The 19,632-nt window shown below is 40.8% G+C and overlaps 1 protein-coding gene across 1 annotated transcript; it reads right to left on the bottom strand.

Annotated features, from left to right (window-relative positions):
• Window positions 1–712: 712 nt before the first annotated feature.
• Window positions 713–19,254, bottom strand: LOC142879488 (uncharacterized). Its single transcript, XM_076012829.1, has 9 exons — window positions 18,929–19,254; window positions 18,107–18,161; window positions 15,562–15,638; window positions 15,110–15,244; window positions 14,272–14,421; window positions 13,643–13,697; window positions 13,339–13,510; window positions 2,238–2,308; window positions 713–1,501 (listed from the first exon to the last, which is right to left on the bottom strand). Exons 1-9 carry the CDS (start codon window positions 19,213–19,215, stop codon window positions 728–730), a joined length of 1,776 nt encoding a protein of 591 aa, XP_075868944.1. The 5' UTR covers window positions 19,216–19,254; the 3' UTR covers window positions 713–727.
• Between the last annotated feature and the right edge of the window lie 378 nt (window positions 19,255–19,632).

The following is a 19,632-nucleotide window of genomic DNA, read 5'->3' as shown; positions in this document are numbered from 1 at the left end:
TTAGATTCTGACACAATGTGGATATAAATAAAAATAAATATGCCTAAGACAGAGAAATGACCCAACAAATGACTTCAAGTCGAGGTTTGAAATATATTCATTACCACATAACTTACACCAACATTTAGACATACAGCATGCTTGCAACAGCTTCGTACACTTACTGAAAAAAAGTACATTTGTATCTTTGGGAAATGACAGGTGCCATACAGACATATTTGTCATTAACCATCCGAAAACAAACAAACAAACAAACAAACAAACAAACAAACAAACATACAAACAAAACAAACAGGCCTCCAATGAATCTCCCCATATTTCCAAGCTTTCACACATCGCTCACAGACAGCACATTGTAACAACAGCGAGGCGGCCCAAGAGGTAACAGTGGCTCAGTGAGTAAAGGAGAACATTGCTCAATATTTCACGTACTGTTCAGTAGTGGAAAAAAGGGGCACGTTCTGAAAGGTGTTTACGACGCGAGCTCCTGGAAGCGCGACTACAACTTTTAAAAGGTATTTCTGTGTGCAGTAATAACTAAGCAATCATTCATTCACAGCTTTCAAGTGTTGCTAGATCTCGGGTTTTTTCAGTGCAGATTGTGCAGCACCACCTAGTTCAATATTTTTTGGAAAATCTGTCTCCTCGTGTTTTTTGGTCCGCCCTCTGTCGCTATCATTATTTTCCAGTCGTACGAAAACACGTCCCTGAATCTTTTTTGTTCCTATTAATTTTCTTTTTCACCTCCGAGTGGTTCTGTTTGACCATCCTCTGTTCCCTTGTCTCCGTCTGCCGGGGCCTCTTTGTGGCCGGCTGGATTTTTCTCCCCCTCCTCCGACTCGGTCTCACTTGCGACCTCATCATCCTCTCCGCTGACCTGCCCATTCACCTTTTTGTCCTCTTCCCCCGACTCCTTGGCTGCGCTTACATCTCCTTCCTGGTTACTGTTGCCGAGATCGCGGCTGCCACTATCGTTCTCATTTGTCTCGTTAGTCTTCCCCGTGTCGTCGCTGTGTTCTTCCTCTTTTTGTCTCTCCTCTTCCCCTACATCATTAGCTTGGTCCTCGCTGCTTTTCTCGTTATCTCGCTTCCTTTCTCCAATATTTTTGTCTTGCTCATCCTTTTCAGCCTCAGAAGATGAATGGGTTCCATCCCCTTTCTCTGCGCTGCTCTGGGTCTTATCACTGTTGCTACTGCCGGACCCCTGCTCCTCACTCTTGACCTCCTCCTTGCTCTCATCCGCGACCTCTTCCTTTACTTCGTCTCCCTTTGGCTGCTCCTCCTGCTCACACTCTGTTGTCTCCCTTTCTTTCCCATCATGCTGCTCCTCATCCTTTTCTTCCTCCCCTGCCTCGATTTCACCATTATTTCCCTGTTCTTGCTCCTGTTTGGCTAAAGTATTTTCCTCTGTCACACTGTCAGGAGCAGCGTCTGCTTCTCTCTTGTCTTCGGCTTGTTCGCTTGGTTCCTCTTCGGCTTTTGGATCACCTTCTGCAAATTTCTGTAATGCAATACATTACAATTTACAGATGCATGTTAGGGCTGTTGTGGGATTGTTTTGCAGTATCTCTCACTTTGCCATGAGTCAGGGGTCTACAGTAATGTCAAATAAAGTGGTGTGAAAAATAATCTTTTTATGACACATATTAAAAATGTGAGATGTTAAAGGTGAGAAAAGAAAAGAACGGGGAAATGGCTTTCCCAATGCCCTCTGCTCAAACAATACCAACCCATTTATATTGTATTATGTGGTGTAGTCAAGGTGAATAATTGGGGTTATATAATAACAGATCAATAACTTGCTATGTGAAACAGGACATTCATGCACTGGGACAAGATGACCTGCTTTGAAGCGAGTGACAAGAAAACAACATCTTTGTTTTGAACAATAACCATTAAGATGAGCAAAATCAAACCAAAATTGAGTCCTGTTGTACTTTGACGGTGCAAATACCCCACTATCATTTAGAGGTTATCAATATGTGCAAGCACGTCATTTTTTTCTCATTAATATATGGAACTGCATAGCCTGAGCCTGTGCATTACTGCAGTAAAAGGTTATTTTCTTGGTATATTGTGGACATAATCACATGATAAACAACAAAGAGCCCGTATCCTCAACACTCCCCGTTCCCCCGGTGAGCGCTTAGTATCAAACAGAATGTACGCACACATCATTTTAGAGAGATATGCTTGTTTGTCCCTGTAATAATCTATTATGTACACTGCATGTTTACCTCCTCGGCTGGCTGGTCTTGTGGGCTTTTGTCCTCAGCGTGTCCGTCATCAGCCTTTGATTCGAGATCAGCTGGAAACAGAGAGAGCAACACAGGCGCAAAATAAGAAAGACAAAAAGCAAAAAGCAAAAAAAGGCCCAGTGCATGAGTAAGTGTCAAAACAAGGGTAGCCATCTACCATCAAATAGGGATCCACATATATGGAATGTCTCAGTGTGTGATATGGCATATGGAAACCAATGTGTTTTATTGTGCCTTATGCAAAAACATTTCATTTTCTCAACAACAAAAAAAAAAGAAAAGGTACAAGGGTGTAAGTGGCACATGAACAACTCAACCACAGTTGTTTGAATTTGAACCTGAATGACTTTATCTTTCTAAAGAGGCCTAATAATGCCAAAGTAGAGCTGAACACAGCTGAATGATATATTACAAGTCTGTTGGCAGACACTCTAAATACAAACCATGTGCTGGTTCATTCTGAATGTTTTATTGGCGCTTCTGGCATAAATGCCTTATGCCACGGGTTTGTTTTTTCCTCCTCTAATGCAGCTTTACAGGGACACTTTTAAATTTATACTCTAAACGATCTTAAAGCCTGAATTTGCCCATTACATCATTCCAGAGATACATAAAGACTCTCCCATAAATAAGGGATATTCATGCTCTAGTAACTGACTCGTTGAAATAATGCACCTTTTACAGCCAAGCTGGAGGTTTGTCGGCTTGAACAATCGCAGCTCAAGACTGACACCTGGTGGTGCGTTGAAAAACATTGGTCGTCACGTTTGCCTTGAGAAAATCTAATACATATAAACAATGACATTTTTAAATGAGATTCTGAAACTCTGAGGTTTAGTGATTATATTCTCTCTTAAAAAAAAACAAACAAACAAAGAAGCTACTTGAGGGAGGGGAAGAATTTAAAGACAGAATCAATATTCAATTTCCGAAACTATTATAAGGCCTTAGGACGGGTATTTGTTAGGAAGGCGGTGTCTCCACATTGAATTACCTTGTGACACTTCTGCTCCTGTCTCTGACAATACAAAGCAGGGAGCAAAAACCAAAAACAAACAGCAGCACCTTCCTTTGAATGTTCAGAATTTGGCGAGCTCTGTTGACAAATTCAAAGCTTTCATAAGATACAAGTAGCAGCAAGGACGTTTGTGTGTGTGTGTGTGTGTGTGTGTGTGTGTGTGTGTGTGTGTGTGTGTGTGTGCGTGCGTGTGTGTGGAAGACTCGATAAAGTGCTAGATCATTGGCAAGTAAAAATCTGCCATAATGCAAATGCAATAGTCCAAGAACATACTGGAACTCATGGAGCGTGCCAGAGGGAACACCTGTCATCGATTACTGTCCAAACAAGTGCAAAAGTGTGCATAGTGGCGTTGTAATTATGCCAAAGCGACTTAACACACTTGTCTCTAATGAAACAATCTAGTCAACACGACAGGTCTGTTGAGATACAAAATTAATATGAAGTTTTTGTTTTTTTGTTTTTTTTAAATGCGTATGTGCAATCGCAAAGGCCTGTGAGTAATTAACCCAAAACGCCGTAAGAGGAAAACAACTACACGCTCTGATAAACAACATAATTGCACTCTTTTGGAAAAAAAAAGAATGAATGAGAGTGAGATTTCCAATTAGAAAATGGCAGCAAAATTAGAAGATTTCTTAATTTTTTTTTTAAAAGAAGAAAACATTGCAATTAATGTCTTTAATATTAGTTTCTCTTCTACTCACACTAGTTAAAGAAGAAAAATGACTTGGGCAGAGATTAGAAGAGTTTACAGAGACATTTAATGCCTTTCAAATGCAAAACTGATTGAAGTTTAGCTATGGTCGGAGATGAAACGTTATGGTAATCATAACGGACCTCTTTAAGAATATTTTATGGAAATCACCAGCATTCATTAGCGGCGAGGGCCGAATGAGCGAGTGTAAGCAGTAAGCAGTGGCAGAGCCGCCGCAACTCTAAACATCTTAACGTGATTTAAGGATGAGGTGCAGCCTCATGAAAGCGCTAAATCAAATTAAACACAATATTTAGAATCTGGGATTCTTGCTCCTCATTAAATCCGGTAGATTTGTGTCCTGGCACTGGGAATGGCTTGATGGTTTTTCGCATGTATGCATGTGTGTAAATGGAAATGTATCACACTCTTGGTTTTCCCTCCTGCAATCAGGCGGGGATGTGCACAAATACGCACACACACACACACACATACACACACACACACACACACACACACACACACACACACACACACACACACACCCATTTCCCTCTTTTACGTGCACACAAACGTGGACTCAACACACCCACATTTCAGAAGTGATTCTGCGCGTCGTCCATCAGCGCGAGGTAAAACGAGGATGCAAGTGTAAGTGGGTATAATTACTCACGTAAATGGCTCTCACTGCCATTCTTATGAAAGGTAAAGTAATAAATGATGGGAGTTTCCGGGGAAATGTAATAAAAGACAACTGAAGATAAAGTGATTGGAGGCACTAAACTCCAGCAACCTCCCATTCAACAGAAAGAAAACACAATTTTTCTGTTGCTTTTTTTAAACACCCAAACGTGAAAAAGGCTGTTCTTGTTGTCGAGGAATTCTGCTTTGTGGAAAAACAAGAATAATGTGTTCCCTCCGCTCTGCTGCAGTTAACATTAGTACTTATTGCGTCTACATGTCTACGCCTTAGAAAGCTTAACAAAAGAGACCCTATGTCCATGTTATACCAGGTAACATAAAAATTCATGACATAATATGCAGAAATGATATTATTACGATGTCATCAGCATCACAGCAGGGGTTCCTGAACCGAGTTATAGTGTTGATGAAGGAAATGGAAGGTATGTTGGATGTGAAGGAAAGACTGTTTCAGAGTTGCAGCAATATATTTTAAATTAACCCATATAAATATAAATTAAAGCTTATGGAACTTTTGAGGCCTGGTTCATTATTCAAACAGTAAAAACCAAATGACCAAAAAACACCGACGACAGCCGTGTGCATTACATCACTGTTTGCTTCAAGCCTCCAGTTCAGAGCTGGAGCGAGACTGTCTGACATTGCGTTTAAAAGTCCACCCTCCCCAACCCTCCTCCATCCTTCAATAACAACCCCAGACTGCGCAGTACAATCACGTCCTCCACTTCTGCAGGAAAGCTGTGGCGTATACATTTCTTGTGTTTCACTGCTAATGGAACCGTAAATAGGTTTACGGAGGGTGGATGTTTTCCTTTGAGCAGTGAAGTCACCATTTGTGCATGATTTTTATGTCGTCCAAAGCATTAAGTGCAGCACTTGGGAGATTTTATGCCATTGTTTCCCCCTCTTTGGATGATTGGACGTTCTCAGTACAATGGTACAAGGAGATTTGGATGGCGCTGGCTAGAATAATGCACTTCAAAAAAACAAAAAAAAACGTGTCTGCAATACTTCAATATTATTTCCATACAAAATATCATACTGCTTGATGAGGCAGCTAATTAGGGGATGGAGTGGACAAGGCGCGATACTGTGATATTTTTTCAGTGGCTATGGACAAAACTCAAAAATATCAAGTTTTGACATTTACAAAATGTTATTGACTGCTGCAAAATGCGGACTGAACTTCTAAAGTAGTGAAACCCACTGACTCCTCCCACCTCAGTCCACTAAACCGTCTGTCTGTTTTCATTGTGCAAATTGAAATGCTTAATAGAGCTGTGCTCCAACATTTCCACATGCGAAAATGATACAATTTGAGTGGGTAATTCTGAGGCTTTGAATCCACAGTTGTTTTGTCAAATCGTGGGACTTATTAAGCACAAAAATTAGCACCGTAGCTCCCATAACACACCTACATGGCCTTCCATTTAGAAAAATAACAGTCAGTAGCCTGAGGCTGTTGCACTGCCATTAAAATGGCAGAATTTAGCACTTCCATAATCATTTATTGCGGCACAACACCACTCAGTGGGAATGCAGTCACGTTGTAATGGTGTTATTAGTAACATTTTTGAAAATGCTTTGCGCACTGCTCTAATGACAACCCCGCAACCGTCTGGTGAGGTCAGAGCCCATTGTAAATGATGTGACTTGCTAGATGCTGAATGTGAAAACACACGCATGAAGTTGTGAGTTAACTACTACTACTACACACACACCCACACACTTTGGTATTGAGTAATTCCTGCTCCTGGCAGTCAGGACAGAAATTGAGTTTTGACCCTGTGTTTATTTTTGGTTCCAGCCGGAGCAAAATAAAAACATAAAAACTCCAGTCTTGAACACACGACTAAATATAATAAAAATTTGTCGTGAAATGAACGTGAAAATAATTTGCTTCTGTTTTGTTAGATGTTAAGAGTGCTTTGGATGTCAAAAGAGTGATTTTCTAAAGCAAACAATCTTTTCTTACTACATCAGTTGTTGTTGTTGTTGTTTTGTTTTTTTAAATCAATGCATAAAGAGCAAAGATTGTAGTTCTAAATCCACACAAGCTACCTCTGTTGCATTTGTGCTCATAAACTCATAAACACAGGAAATAATCACTGGAATGCCCTCCACAAGCCAGTTCTACTTTCAGCGGATTAGCTCCTCAGTGTTAAATACACACTCAGGTCTTGATGTACTACTTAATGTACCTAAATCACTCTGCGCGACCTGTATATGATCACAAACGCGGTGCGGTACAGTATAGTGCTTGTTTATATTCCGCTGATTTAAGCCACTCAGCACATGGCTGAGTTATGGCGGGGTGTAAAACAACACTAGTAGTAACTCGGAGTGATAATTATGAAATGTTGCCACTCAGCAAGTGGGTTCCAGGCTCTGACCAGGGTCTTGTTAAAGCATTTGATGGCTGTGCGGCCGGCCACAAATGAAAGGCCCAGTTGGTGTTGACTTTATAGCGATGGGACACAAGGTGGGGGAGGAGGGCAATGCAGCTGTTCTGTGGAAAATGTGATGACTTGACGCCGCACTTTTTCATATAATTCGCACTGTCTTTCATGCAAGCATAAAAAATAAACAAGATTCATCATAAAATGATCTTAACTGGCAGAGACTCAAACATTAAAGCTTTGAAGAGAATCGTCAATTTTGCGAATACAATCATTAACGTGGCGAAGCTCAGCTTATCCAACTCTTTTACATCGCTCCTTACTTTAAAATGTCATTGTGACTTTTTTTTTTTTTTTAACTAGAATTCATCTCATTAAATTTTGTTTACTAGTCACAAAAAGCACTACACTCCCCGTCGTAAACTCTAGTTCGTCAAGGATTTTCAGAAAAGTGATGATCCACATCATGCTCGGTGAGAACTTGCTCACTTGCTGGGTCTCCCATTACCTTCTTTCAAAGCACATTTTGGAGGACTGTGGCAGAAAAGAGCAACAGAAACACCTACATTATTACATCACACGAAAAAGAATCTCCTTCAAAAAGCTTTTTTTTGTTCGCAGGGACGAGATAGATTTATGAGAGTCATTTACAAAATAGGATGTGACGCAGTGCAACACTGAATGGCATGACACGGTGTTCCTGCTGACTATGTAATTCCAGTACGCCATATATATATCCCTGTATAGAGTTAAACATGAAGTTTACCAGCTGAACAGGGAGAGCAATTATAACTTGACCATATTAGTCAAGTATTACTAGCATAATTATCCCTTCAGACCTGTCGCCATGTTCTCAATTTGTCAAGCTGTACATTGCCATAGCCACTACTCCTTTCTTTTCCAGTTTGACTTCTGCTTCTTCGATGGTTTGCTGCCAACCGTAGCGTTTTAAATTAACTTGGTGAGTTTGGGGGAAGCTGTGGATTTGAGGCTAAAATGTTATCCATAATCTAATATAGACATTGATAATCTATATCTATGAATCTCAATTGCATGAAATGGTTCAGTGAAAGGTGTCTTGTGTGACTACAAACATCAAAGCAATCAAGGTATACATTCAAAAAGAAAGAAAGGCTGACCAAAGTCGATATTTTTAACACAATTATTTTCTTCCACGAAACGCGTCATTCGTTATTTCTGAACAAACTTTGAGCTCTTGAACTCTCACAATGCTTACGTTTCATGGGAAACTGCATACTTTTGAGTTAAACAGCGGGGAATATAAGTGCCACCCCTGTGAGCGCGTGTGTGACCGCGTTACAAGTGACAGTAATGAACAAAAAACACTCTGCACTGGCAACTCTGACTTCTGATGCCCTCTTAAGCCCGGCTCCGGCGCGGGATGTAAACTTTCCAGCCGCACAAATGTCACACATTTATTCTTGCCATTTAGGTTGAATGTCAAAGCTGTTTCGGTGTCTCAGGCTGATGCAGAAAGCCTACAGATGATGGTGTTCCTATGGCAGCTACTCCAGATGCTCTCCCGGCTCAAGCTCAAAAAAAAAAGGAAGGGGGGGGGGCGGCAATATAAATAATGTAACAGGCAAAGCGGGGCTAGATTAGAAGTGACAGAAATGAAGAAAATTTGTGTCAATGGAAGTGTCAGGCGGTACACTAACCCCATACTTCACATGTCGCAGCCGGCGCTCTTGTGTGTCACCGCGGAAACACTTGTTAACAGATTAATGTGGCAGATTAGTGCAGCTACCCTGCTCTTTAATCCAGTAATCCTGCATCAAAGGTTCGCGAGGAACCTTTTTCGGCAAAAGTGGCGAGATGAAAGAGGCGGAAGTGCGAAGGAGGTTTTGGGAAGGGCGGCTGTGTTGTCTCAGAATTTGACATTCGCGCAGGCACAGATGAGCATAAAAAAATAAAATATTGGAAACCCAGGATTTTTTTTTTTTTTTTTTAACACAAAACTGTTGACTGCAAGAAGAAAAGGTTGCCATGTCTCATCCCGTGCCGCTGAGCCTTTTTATGACACGCCGCCTCTTTCTGAGCATGTCTCCTGCTCCCTCTGTGCTGTTTTGAACCACATTTCATCCTGATAGGAATTATGGATACATATGCTAACAAGGCTAATTCCCTGAGGCGGCATCACATTTTATGACACCCGAGGCAGAGGGCTGATGCGCCTGGATGGCTGCTGCGTGTTGCAAAGGCAACACATTAGCACAAGGGCACAGACAGAAAACGCTCCCGTCTCTCCCACGTTCACTTCTGGGTGGTTTTAATCAACAGCGGCCGAGCCTTGGGATGGTGAACCGAATTAAATAGCCAGGTGCTTACTTGTGGGAACTCAAGGTTGCAGTTGAAACGTACTGGCGCAAAGGTTGAAAATTGAAATCAATTATCAAAAACCTCATTATTTTGACTTACATAAACACGGGTCTCGAAACCTTGTTTTAAAAACCTTAATAAATGGCTGCCACCTTGTCGACTTAATTATTGTATCAATTAAAAAAAGTACATAAAAATGCACATATCTGAACGAGAAAAGCACTATATAAATCTAATCCATTATTATTATTATTATTATAAAACACATTACAGGTATTTATTTGCTCCTTCTCCTTGACATGACATTTTTGCTTTCAGGAAACAAGGGGTGTGATCTTAAGTGAAGCAGCTTCTTGATTTGGTGAACGTGCAATTCACTGCCATATTGCTCACTCTCAGGCTGCTGAGGCTGCATAAGTCGTACACTTTCAAGAAATATTTTTGCAGGGCCGTAAATAATTACTGCTCATCGTGACACACGGTAAAGCTCAGAACCGTGCAGCAGTCACCACAGAGAAATAGGGTAAAGTTCCTTTGAAATGTGCTTTGGACTGAAGCGAAATGTGATGTACATACATAACATACACACATGTAATTAATGTCCAACATTTTCAGCCTAATTAAATCTTCACAAATTCAGTATAAACATGGTTAAACCTGCTACATTTGGTAAATTATACTGAGATTAAGAGGATATATGCACAAATTTTACCAAATCAAGTCATACTTGTAGACTGCATGTATACCAAAACAAACCAGTGCAGGCACACCCTCATTACCCTCCAGTGCCTGATGTCCCTTCCGTCTACTCTACACCCATGGCACCACTAGTTCTGTACATTGAAAAAATGTTTTATTCTTAAAGTCTACTGAGCTGAATTTTGTATCCAGCTCTACTAAAAAACAGTGCACATAGTGTCCATGCAATCAGGGGAAAGCCTCCCCTCCCTCTCTCTCAGCTTGTTCCTACTTTACTCTTTCCTGCTTGTCTACACCGTTGAGCCTGTTCTTTCTCCTCAAGGCTTTTTTTGTTGTTGTTAATTTTCGGAGAGGCAATTTGTTCACAGCAAGGGGCACGGGCCAGTAAAATTCTGCTTTTGATGACTCTAAATGGAGTGATTATCCAAATGAAAGGCAATTATCCAAACCTCACCCTTCCCTCTGCCCTTCAATATCTCTGGGTCCTTTTTATTTCTTGTTCCACTCACTGCTCACACTTCAACATCTCAGGCTATTCATCATATTCGCCACTTGATTCCACCTGTGCTCTCTTTTCTTGCCCCTCTTCTTGTTCCTCATAATGTTCTCCTGCCTTCATCATCTCAACCTTTTAATGCCCTTTTTTGCCTTTCATCAGTCCAAGTCCCTCCATTTCCTCATCCCTTCACCGCTCAGTACTTTCCGCCATCCTTTCCCTTCATTCCTTCTGCCGGTTTTTAGCATCTTCCTCTATACTCTCCACTCGCAACGGAGCCACTAACTGAACTCAACTGGTCACAAAAGGCCTTTACGAATGGGAACACTTATGCTCTTACCATTTCTATTTTGAGATCAGTGCGAACTGTGTCCTGACTTTTATAACCCGAGCGTGTGGTTAAAGGCTCACACCGGCCAAATTGCACCAATAATTTTTCCCTGTTACAAAACAGCTTCCATAACTGTGTTGTGTGAAGCGTGCAGCAGGCAATATGTCTTGTTGGTTAAGTCTTTGCAAGCGAATGTCTGTGTTATATCGTGTTCAGATTTATTCTGTGACCTTTGCTGCATGAGCTGTTGCATGATGTCGCTCCCCACCCCTCTGCTGTCTTTGCTGTCACTCAGTGCTATGTTCTTTCTAATGAAGCAGAAAAATCTGAAGCTTTTGGAATACAACGGGGCAGAAACTGCTGGACTTATTCCAAACAGCTGTTAGACAGTGAGTAATAGGCACTGGTGTGCTGACAATCACACACGAGTGCACACGCACGCACGCACCCCGCCACAATAAAGTGGACACAGAACTGTGGTTGAATCCACAGTCGCACCTTCCCTCTGTCTAATTCACTCTCAACCTTACCTTTTGTACCTGCTCTAACATTTCTCTCATTTTATTTCAAATCCTCTTCTCTGTAAATACATGTAAAAAAAAAAGATGTAAGGAGACGAGAGGGGAACAAAGTAGGACAGAAAATATTTGTGGTTGTGAAATACTGTTTTTTTTTTTCTTTCTCATACCACGGTGCGCTTGGCCAATTACTGGCATGACACCAATAAAACAATCTTTTGTTTTGTGGTGTGACCTACACAATTACCAGTAGTTTCGGTTGCATGCTGTGCTCTTTCCATCTCTTTACCTCAGGAAAGAGAAGCAAGTAATTGTAGTTACCTAGGAAGCAAGACATGGCAGGATTTTTCCATCACACACACACACACACACACACACACACACACACACACACACACACACACACACACACACACACACACACACCTTTGTGCTTTCACATTTCCCAAATGGTGATATCGACAGTACTTCCAAAAACAAAAACTGAAAAAGGCAAACCCTAGTTCAGCACCATGGACAGAGTAACAGGCAGCGCTTTCCAACGGTCTTGGTTGCGTATGAAAGAAATGCCTCTTAAAAACATGACAAAATGAAGGGAAAAAAAAGCACCTTTGTGTGTCAAACAGTAAAGGATGGATAAGAGTATGATATGCTTTCAAAGCCATTTAAACCATCTTCTAGTCTAATGCCTGATCTTGTTTTCCAAGCTGTCTGTCTGTTAATTCAATCTTTGGTCAGTGTCACCCATGGGGGACCAATAATGCAGCATGTTTTATTGCTCCAATGCCACATGCCATGCAAGCTGATGCATGGTGGATTTTGAGGGTGAAATTACAGGTTTCAAATGTGCACACAGGCTGCCACAAAGAACGCACGCACACACATTCCTCATCCCTCTCTTTTGATGCAAAATGCCAGCTCCCCTGAACCACATACACAATTCTCTACGCTCCTCTGGGCTTCTGCTGTCAACTCTCCTGCCAGAGGAGGAAACAGGCAACATCTATCACCAGCCAGCAGATGACGTAATGCGTCTCATACCGCAGTAGGTGTCACAGCGAGGTCGCGGGCGCGCTTGCACAACACTCAAATCCCTTTTCGTGTGAAATTTGGGGAAAAGAAACACAGGCGCTCTAAATTCCCGCTCGCACTCTTGTATGCCGTGTTTGTGCCTTTTTTTGAGGAAGGCATCTGTTGGTGTCCCAAAGCAACAAAACATCTTAATGTTCAGAGGAGGCGCCAGCTGCCAATGAGCGCAGGAGTTACGACACGCTGGGGACGCAGAGTTTCTGCAGGACATTATAACACACTGATCACCAGCCCAAAAGATGACGTAATGTATTACTTGTGAAATTTGTGAATGTCATCATGCAAGACCTACTTTCTCTGGCTGTCAGTGAGTCACCTTTGCTTGCAGAGCAACAGCTCCACCATGTGGACGTTTGAGAGCACAGGTTGCATAAGGTTTCAACCCATGCATGACCTAAACCTTTGTGTTTTATTTATGTAAGAGGATAAATATAATCTAATCTTATGTATTATTATTATGTACCTACCTGTCATTCTTTTTTATTTTTACCACAGGAACCAAACGTACAATTCTCCTTGACGACGAGACTCTTCTCGGCATAATGCAAATTGGACGCCCGAGTTACAGCCCTTCAAACTATGAACTTACTCAAACTCAAACTATTTTTTTCAATGTAAAATTGTTTTACTTCATGTAACTTGTTCATCCTGTTTTACATGGATTTTTTTTTTAATGTGTGTGAAACTAATGCACACACTGACCTAAGGCTACAACGTAGTCAACGGACCTCCTTGATGCATATATTATATATTCCATTAATATGTATTCTTTTGTGTTTGTTTCACATTACCGTTGTCAGAGAGGCTGAGTGTCATGCTTTGTCCACTCCTCTTTTTCCTGAGGGAGATGAGCCTGGCCTGAGAGATCTCTCTCACGATGGAGGACAGATGCTCCTTGTTGCGTGGAGGGGAGGCTTTACAGTCTCCGTCCGTGCTGTCACTGCCATTAATCAAGGGCTTACTCTGGAGGAAACAAAAACGCTCTCTCAACTGAAGGGAGACGTTGATGGCAATGCAAAGATAGAACATGCAAGCAAAATCTACTGCTGTGTTGTTATTGGTATTGTGCAAAAAAATAAAACATTAAATTCTTACATTTCCATTTTGCTTGGAGAATCTGTAGATAGGTGGTAGAGAGTGAGCCTTCATCCTGTAAATGAAAAAAAAAAAAAAAAAACACATTCCAACATGCATTTTAAATGTTGTCCTTCACACGGAACTCCAATGACTGAACTCACCTAAATTCAACTCAATCAATGTCTATAAACCCGGTGAGAGCCAAATCCTATTTTGAAAGTGATTTTCAAATTAAATTGACATGTGACTTCTATAACATCAAAAACAACATTTGTTCCCTCAGTACTGTCTGCTTGTCCTTTGAAATATTGCTTGGTGCTTGGGGAGGCAGGTTTCAGGAGACTTAGGAGTTACTGGCCCTGGAGGAGTCATTACAAAGACAACCTGTGGTCCCAGTCTCCAAGAACCGTCCCTGGTAGGCCTGGTAGCTTTAAATTTCCAAAACTCATCATGATGGAACTGATGAGTCAGATTAAATGATCACCATCTACTGAGGTCGCTCTTTCTACAGTGCTTGCAAGCACACAGAGACTTCACTAAACTGCTTTGACTTGTTTTACCATGTTACGTATGGCTGCGACATCAAAATGCGTTGACAATAGCTACCAAGGCACAGGTTTTAGACAACAAGCTGTCCAAGTATTCACCCGTTGACCCTCCTTGTTCCTCTGGGTTTGGTGAAGAGCAGGTCACTATAGGGCAGCTTCTTAAACCTCTCTCTCCCCACTGCCACGTAAAGCTGGCCGCTCTCCAGCCGACTGCCATCAGTCACTGGGGTGCCTTCGTAGGTGTAGAGGCTGGACAACACACAGTCAACTAATCAGTCACAACTTTAAAACCACAGATTGAATAACAATGTGAAATCCCCCCCTGGGTTGTCGACATCTCAGACCCATTAGGGCACAGACAGGAAGTGGGTGGACACTTGTGAGCAGTGGACAATAGATGAATCAGGCTTTTTCCAGCACTAGATGCCTCCTAATTGAATTGAGATCTGGGGATTTTGGAAAGCCAGTTCAACACCTGGGGCTCTTTGTCCTGGGGCTCTTTGTGGTGGTTTTAGTTCAGCCCAGCTGGAATCACTGAGGAAAATATGGTATAGCTATTGATATTGATATATTTTATCGGTTTAAAGTTTCATTTAATGTAAAACTTTTTCAAACAAGCCAACAGCCAAAACAAAACATTGATTTTGATTATGTAAACTGTGTATGGAAAAACAGCTATTCAAAATGCCCATTGTAAGACCAGTCGCTGTTAGAATGGTCTACTCCTGTTAGCGCCCTCACTGGGCTATTGAAATTCAACCTGTTAAGTGCAAAAGCATTAAAGCCTTTGGAGACTTTTGTCATTTATCTGAAAAATGACACTGCACTGGGCTGCATTTCAATAGGCATCGTCTGCAATGAAAGATGGAAGTGTGACAGGAGCATGCGTCGTTAATCCGTCAACGTACACAAAACCTTTAAAAACACCACGCTTTACCTTCGAACACCACCTAAGACTTTCAGGCCCATCTTCTCTGTGATCATCTCTAGTATCCTCTCAAACTGGCTGAGTATCCTCTGGTGGATCAGCAGCCTCATGGCTGGGTTCAACACATCGCCATTTGCTACCACACTGACAAGAAAACACATTGCATTTAGATTACTGTATCCCATTTGACGGGACAGTATGCAAGAAAAAAAAGCTCTGCATCAGACTTTGCATACGGCTAATTTCCTTTTGTCGTCAGTTTGAGGACTGCAGATGTAAATTTGGCTTTGGATTTGGCAGGATTGGTTTTGCGCGTTTGTCGCACAATTGTACGACTTGAGTTTCTACATAGAATGATGAAGAGGTCATAGTGCCCCACACGGTTTAAGAATCCAGTTCTGTACAAAAATGCAAAAGAAACAACATAAGGATAAATATTATAACTGGAAAGCTGGTCTTACAATATTGTACATGGCTCCTTGATGGGTTTAAGGAAACGTGCCGACACAATGATTCGATTCTGTGGAAGCGGTTTGGCCTAAGACAAGAAAGGACAAAGGGTAAAGTGAGCCTGTGGACGCTGCAAGAACTTTTTGGCCCAAAGTAGAGACTCAGATTTAATAGTCATATTTACTCGTCAAAACATTGCCCCGTCCATTTAAAAAAAAAAAAAACAAACAAACAAACACTGGACTGCTGAAGTGAAAGACAATAAACACCATAAAATGCATGCAGTGACTTCATCGACTGAGGTGTCATCTATCAGTTAATGTCAAATTCATGAGTCCCAAGTTTGCAGCATGGAAATATGGTCACCTTTGAAAACCATTACTAACATCAGAGCCTTAGAATACAATGTCACTTGCGAAGTCCAAGAAATAAGGACATCAGTCAGCATAGAGAATTCAAATTTGTGACAGGCATGAGGTGCCTGAAAATAGAGCACAAGCTCCAAGAATTTGCAATTGAAAATCATATTTTTGACATTTTTTTTGACAACAAAACCATTTTTCAAAACCTGTTTGTGATTGGCAAGAAGAAGTTGATGATAATCCTTCCCTTGAAGTCAAGGATTAAAAAAAATATATATATTATACACACTCAAATAATCAGTTTTTAATCCCTGTGTCTGCAAAAGAATGGGCTCTTAGTAAGGGCTACAAAGGGCTAGCACTCCACTAACTGGTAACCCATGGTGACTAAGATGATCATGTGTGTGTGTGTGAGAGAAGGTGTATTATTAAAAGTCTTCTGGGGGCTGTGATTGCACCTCGGCAACAGAGATGTGCAAGCCAGTTGTGTGGGTTGCTGTTCTATCTTGGCTAAGAGGAATTAGGAATCAAAGCAAGAAATGTGTAATAACTATATCCTTAATGAATTGATCAAAAAGTGTAAATCTCTGATTTCAGTTAATTGCACACTCCACACCTTACTTTTCTAAAAGAAGTGCTAACATTACACGATGTAAAGAAGCACTGACAACATCACTAAAAAAAAAATAACATGTCAATAACAAGTCAATACATGTCAGTGTTTTCTATTATTGACATGCATGTCAATAATGCAGATGGACAGAGAGTACAACTGATAATGATAAATGATGGCCACAGCCCCTTGTTTATCTTAAGAAGAAAATAAGTCCTTCATTTTGTCTAACCATAGAAAATCAGAAAGGCCTCCTTAAGGAAACTCAATGGGATAAAGAAGCCATTCAGTGATTATGTAAAAATGAAATCATGAGCTAAGAGAAACAGTTAAGACTGCTTATAAAAATCAAGGATGCTGTTAGATTGATTGCTTTTCGGAGAGACTTCCTTCATTTTGTATGGGTCTAAAAATATGTTATATTTGATTGTAAACCAGAAGAGGCCCTACCTCATTACAACAATCAGTGTCTGGACATTGAGAATAGTTTGTTTTAAAACAAAACATAAAAACAAAATGAACAAAGGTTTTTCATACATGGATTCTAAAATTGTTTTTTTTGTTTTTTCTTAAAGCAAGATTTTTTTCAACCCGCTTCTAATGCAAAATAAATGGCAGCAATCATGAAGGTCAAGTGGGTTATTAATGGGGTCCTACTTTTATGTTTGTGACGTCGTCAGACAATAATATGCTCTAAAAGTTATCCATGATGCTTTGTGTCAACGGTTAAAAGGAAAACTCGGTTTACTGAGAGCAAAACTAAGAACCTCAGTCAGTTTTAAACCCCTTTGTGCAAACACATATGAGCCAGTCGGACGTCTGGCTTTAAGCGTCTCTTGTTTCAGCTCTAACTTCAAAGCTGCTGATAAAAGATACATTGAAAAAAAAGGAGATGATTATGATCCATTGATCAATAATGCATGGCAACTGAGACTACAACAAAGTGATTCTTCATGGTCAACAACAGGTGCATTGCTAAACACAACACCTTGCTTAAATGATCTTTCTAAACCTTTACACTGGGGGTGTGAACACAAGCGTGCAAAATCCTCATGCATCTTGCATATAGTTGTTGTCTCAAATGTTGTCTAAGCTAAATTTAGATAGGATGTTGTAAGGGAACATTGCTAGTAAAATGCAGCTAGTAAAAGAGTTCACTTCAAACAAACAAAAACACAAAAAAATAGATGTTTAAATTGAATAAGATCAGACAAATGTATTTGGATTTCACCTTTACAAAATACATACAGTATATTCTGCCTGTGCACTTGATGTGGAATTTGGCTTATTGTGAAATGAAAGGGAAAAAGTCAGATTGTATTTCTTTAGTACTGGCTTCCATCATGATGAAAAAGATCAAGGAACATTTCTCACAACTGTCTCAGGATGCAGGACTACTTGAAGACCTTTGACTGTACAGTGTTGGCAAACATAAATACATTTTGATTGAAATTCCACAAAACTTGAAATAGTGCGAGTCACCACAGCTAGACATTTTAGAGGTTTAAACAGGAACTCACTTTCAATTTGAATCATTAATTATTTTGTGGCTTGGTGATGTGGCCACACTCCTTTCCCTACCTGCACAGGGGACGTCTGCATCATCTTTTTTCTCCGGGAACCAATCTGTTGGTAACTAGAAAACCAGGAAATAAGTTTATAGAAAGTGTACAAACATTCTTTGCTTTAGCAAAGATATTATGCCAATTCCATTCAGATTAACATGGGTCTATTTCATCTCACAACAGTGTAAAAGCACGTAAAGTATAATACAATACATTTTATTTTACTTTGTCCTGCTACTAGATGTACTACAATACATAACATCCTATTAAGAATCAGCAAGCTAATTAAATCAGAACTCTTGACCACTGAATTATGCACAAGCGTGCAATATAAGTTTGGCATGCGTCCTCTGTGAGTGTACAGCAACAACATAGGTTGCATAATGAAAAGTAATAGAGTGTCTTGTTAAAAAAAGGACAATTACTAAATGAATGAAAGTTTGTTTCTAACAGGTTTGATTAGAAAACAAAAAATAAATGTAAATAAGTCGCAAAAACAAAAGAACAAATGAAAACGCTTAAATCATTCAATAACAAATTAAAATATTAACATAACATGTTTATTTTTCGCATAGAAAGCAATGTCAATGATGAAAAATAAATCAGATAAAAAAAAAACTGTAAAAATTTGTAAAACCCCAGTGCTCTACCCACCCTTCTTCCTGACAATTTCTTGTCTGACACTGGTAGCATGCAATGAGCTGAATAACTTTAAAATGAGGTCTTGCAACAGGTAAAAGCTCAATCACTGTTTTGAAAAGACTAACCTTATTATTATTAATATTAAAAAGAAAAGAAAAAAAAAAGAAAAGAAAAGGGAGACAAACATTTCACTTACTCTAGCTTTTTGAACTTCTCCCTGCCAGCTGCAACGTACTGCTCCCCAGTCTTCAGGCTCTCCATGCAGTCCACCTTGTGGCCTCCCCTCGGCGTGTAGATGTTCCTCACAGCCCCGAACGGGGCCTGTATCCCGCCGGTCACCTCTCTGAGGAGCGTCTCGAAGGTGGACACCCTCTTCTGGTTGATGACGATGCGCCGAGCCTGGTAGTAGGGGTCGCCGTTGCGGAACATGAAGACGTTCTTGACGACGGGCTGAGTCAAAAAGTTGGGCTTCTCCACGCTCATCGTCGTGCGTGAAAAGGCGGGGAGACGTGCGACGCGGAGAGAGAGAGACAGAGAGAGAGAGAGAGAGAGAGAGAGAGAGAGAGAGAGAGAGAGAGAGAGACAGAGAGAGGTATTGGCTAAAGGCACCGGACACGGATCCCACGCTCGCAGGCTGTCATCTTGAAGTTAGTGCAGATCCATTTCAGGAGGAACGTTTTGCGCGGGTGAGCGGTCACGCGCAGATTTTTTTTTTTTTTTTTTCGCACTCTGGATACAGGGGTCCGTCAAAAAGAGATATCAGGGATTGAATTTAAAAGAAAAACGACAGTGCGCCTACGAAACCACGGCTATAGCTCTCCTACGAAATCACCGCCAGTTATACACCGACTCAAACTAACTTCCCTGACAGGCAAAAGAACGCGGAGTCATTCAGGTGTT

This window comes from Nelusetta ayraudi, unplaced genomic scaffold, assembly GCF_046127955.1.
Source record: "Nelusetta ayraudi isolate G7.1 ecotype Tasmania unplaced genomic scaffold, CSIRO-AGI_Nayr_v1 ptg000136l, whole genome shotgun sequence".
Taxonomy (NCBI): domain Eukaryota; kingdom Metazoa; phylum Chordata; class Actinopteri; order Tetraodontiformes; family Monacanthidae; genus Nelusetta; species Nelusetta ayraudi.
Note: the sequence above shows the minus strand (reverse complement) of the source record. Positions and strands in the feature narration are given on the sequence as shown.

Bases quoted from the DNA above. Each gene is read 5' to 3' on its own strand.
- LOC142879488 (XM_076012829.1), bottom strand. From the start codon at position 19,215: ATGAGCGTGGAGAAGCCCAACTTTTTGACTCAGCCCGTCGTCAAGAAC. The intron at 18,162-18,928 runs GTAAGTGAAATG...CTGGTTTTCTAG, and splicing joins GAGAAGTTCAAAAAGCTAGA to TTACCAACAGATTGGTTCCC. The intron at 15,245-15,561 runs GTAAGACCAGCT...TTTTCTTGTCAG, and splicing joins AAGGAGCCATGTACAATATT to TGTGGTAGCAAATGGCGATG.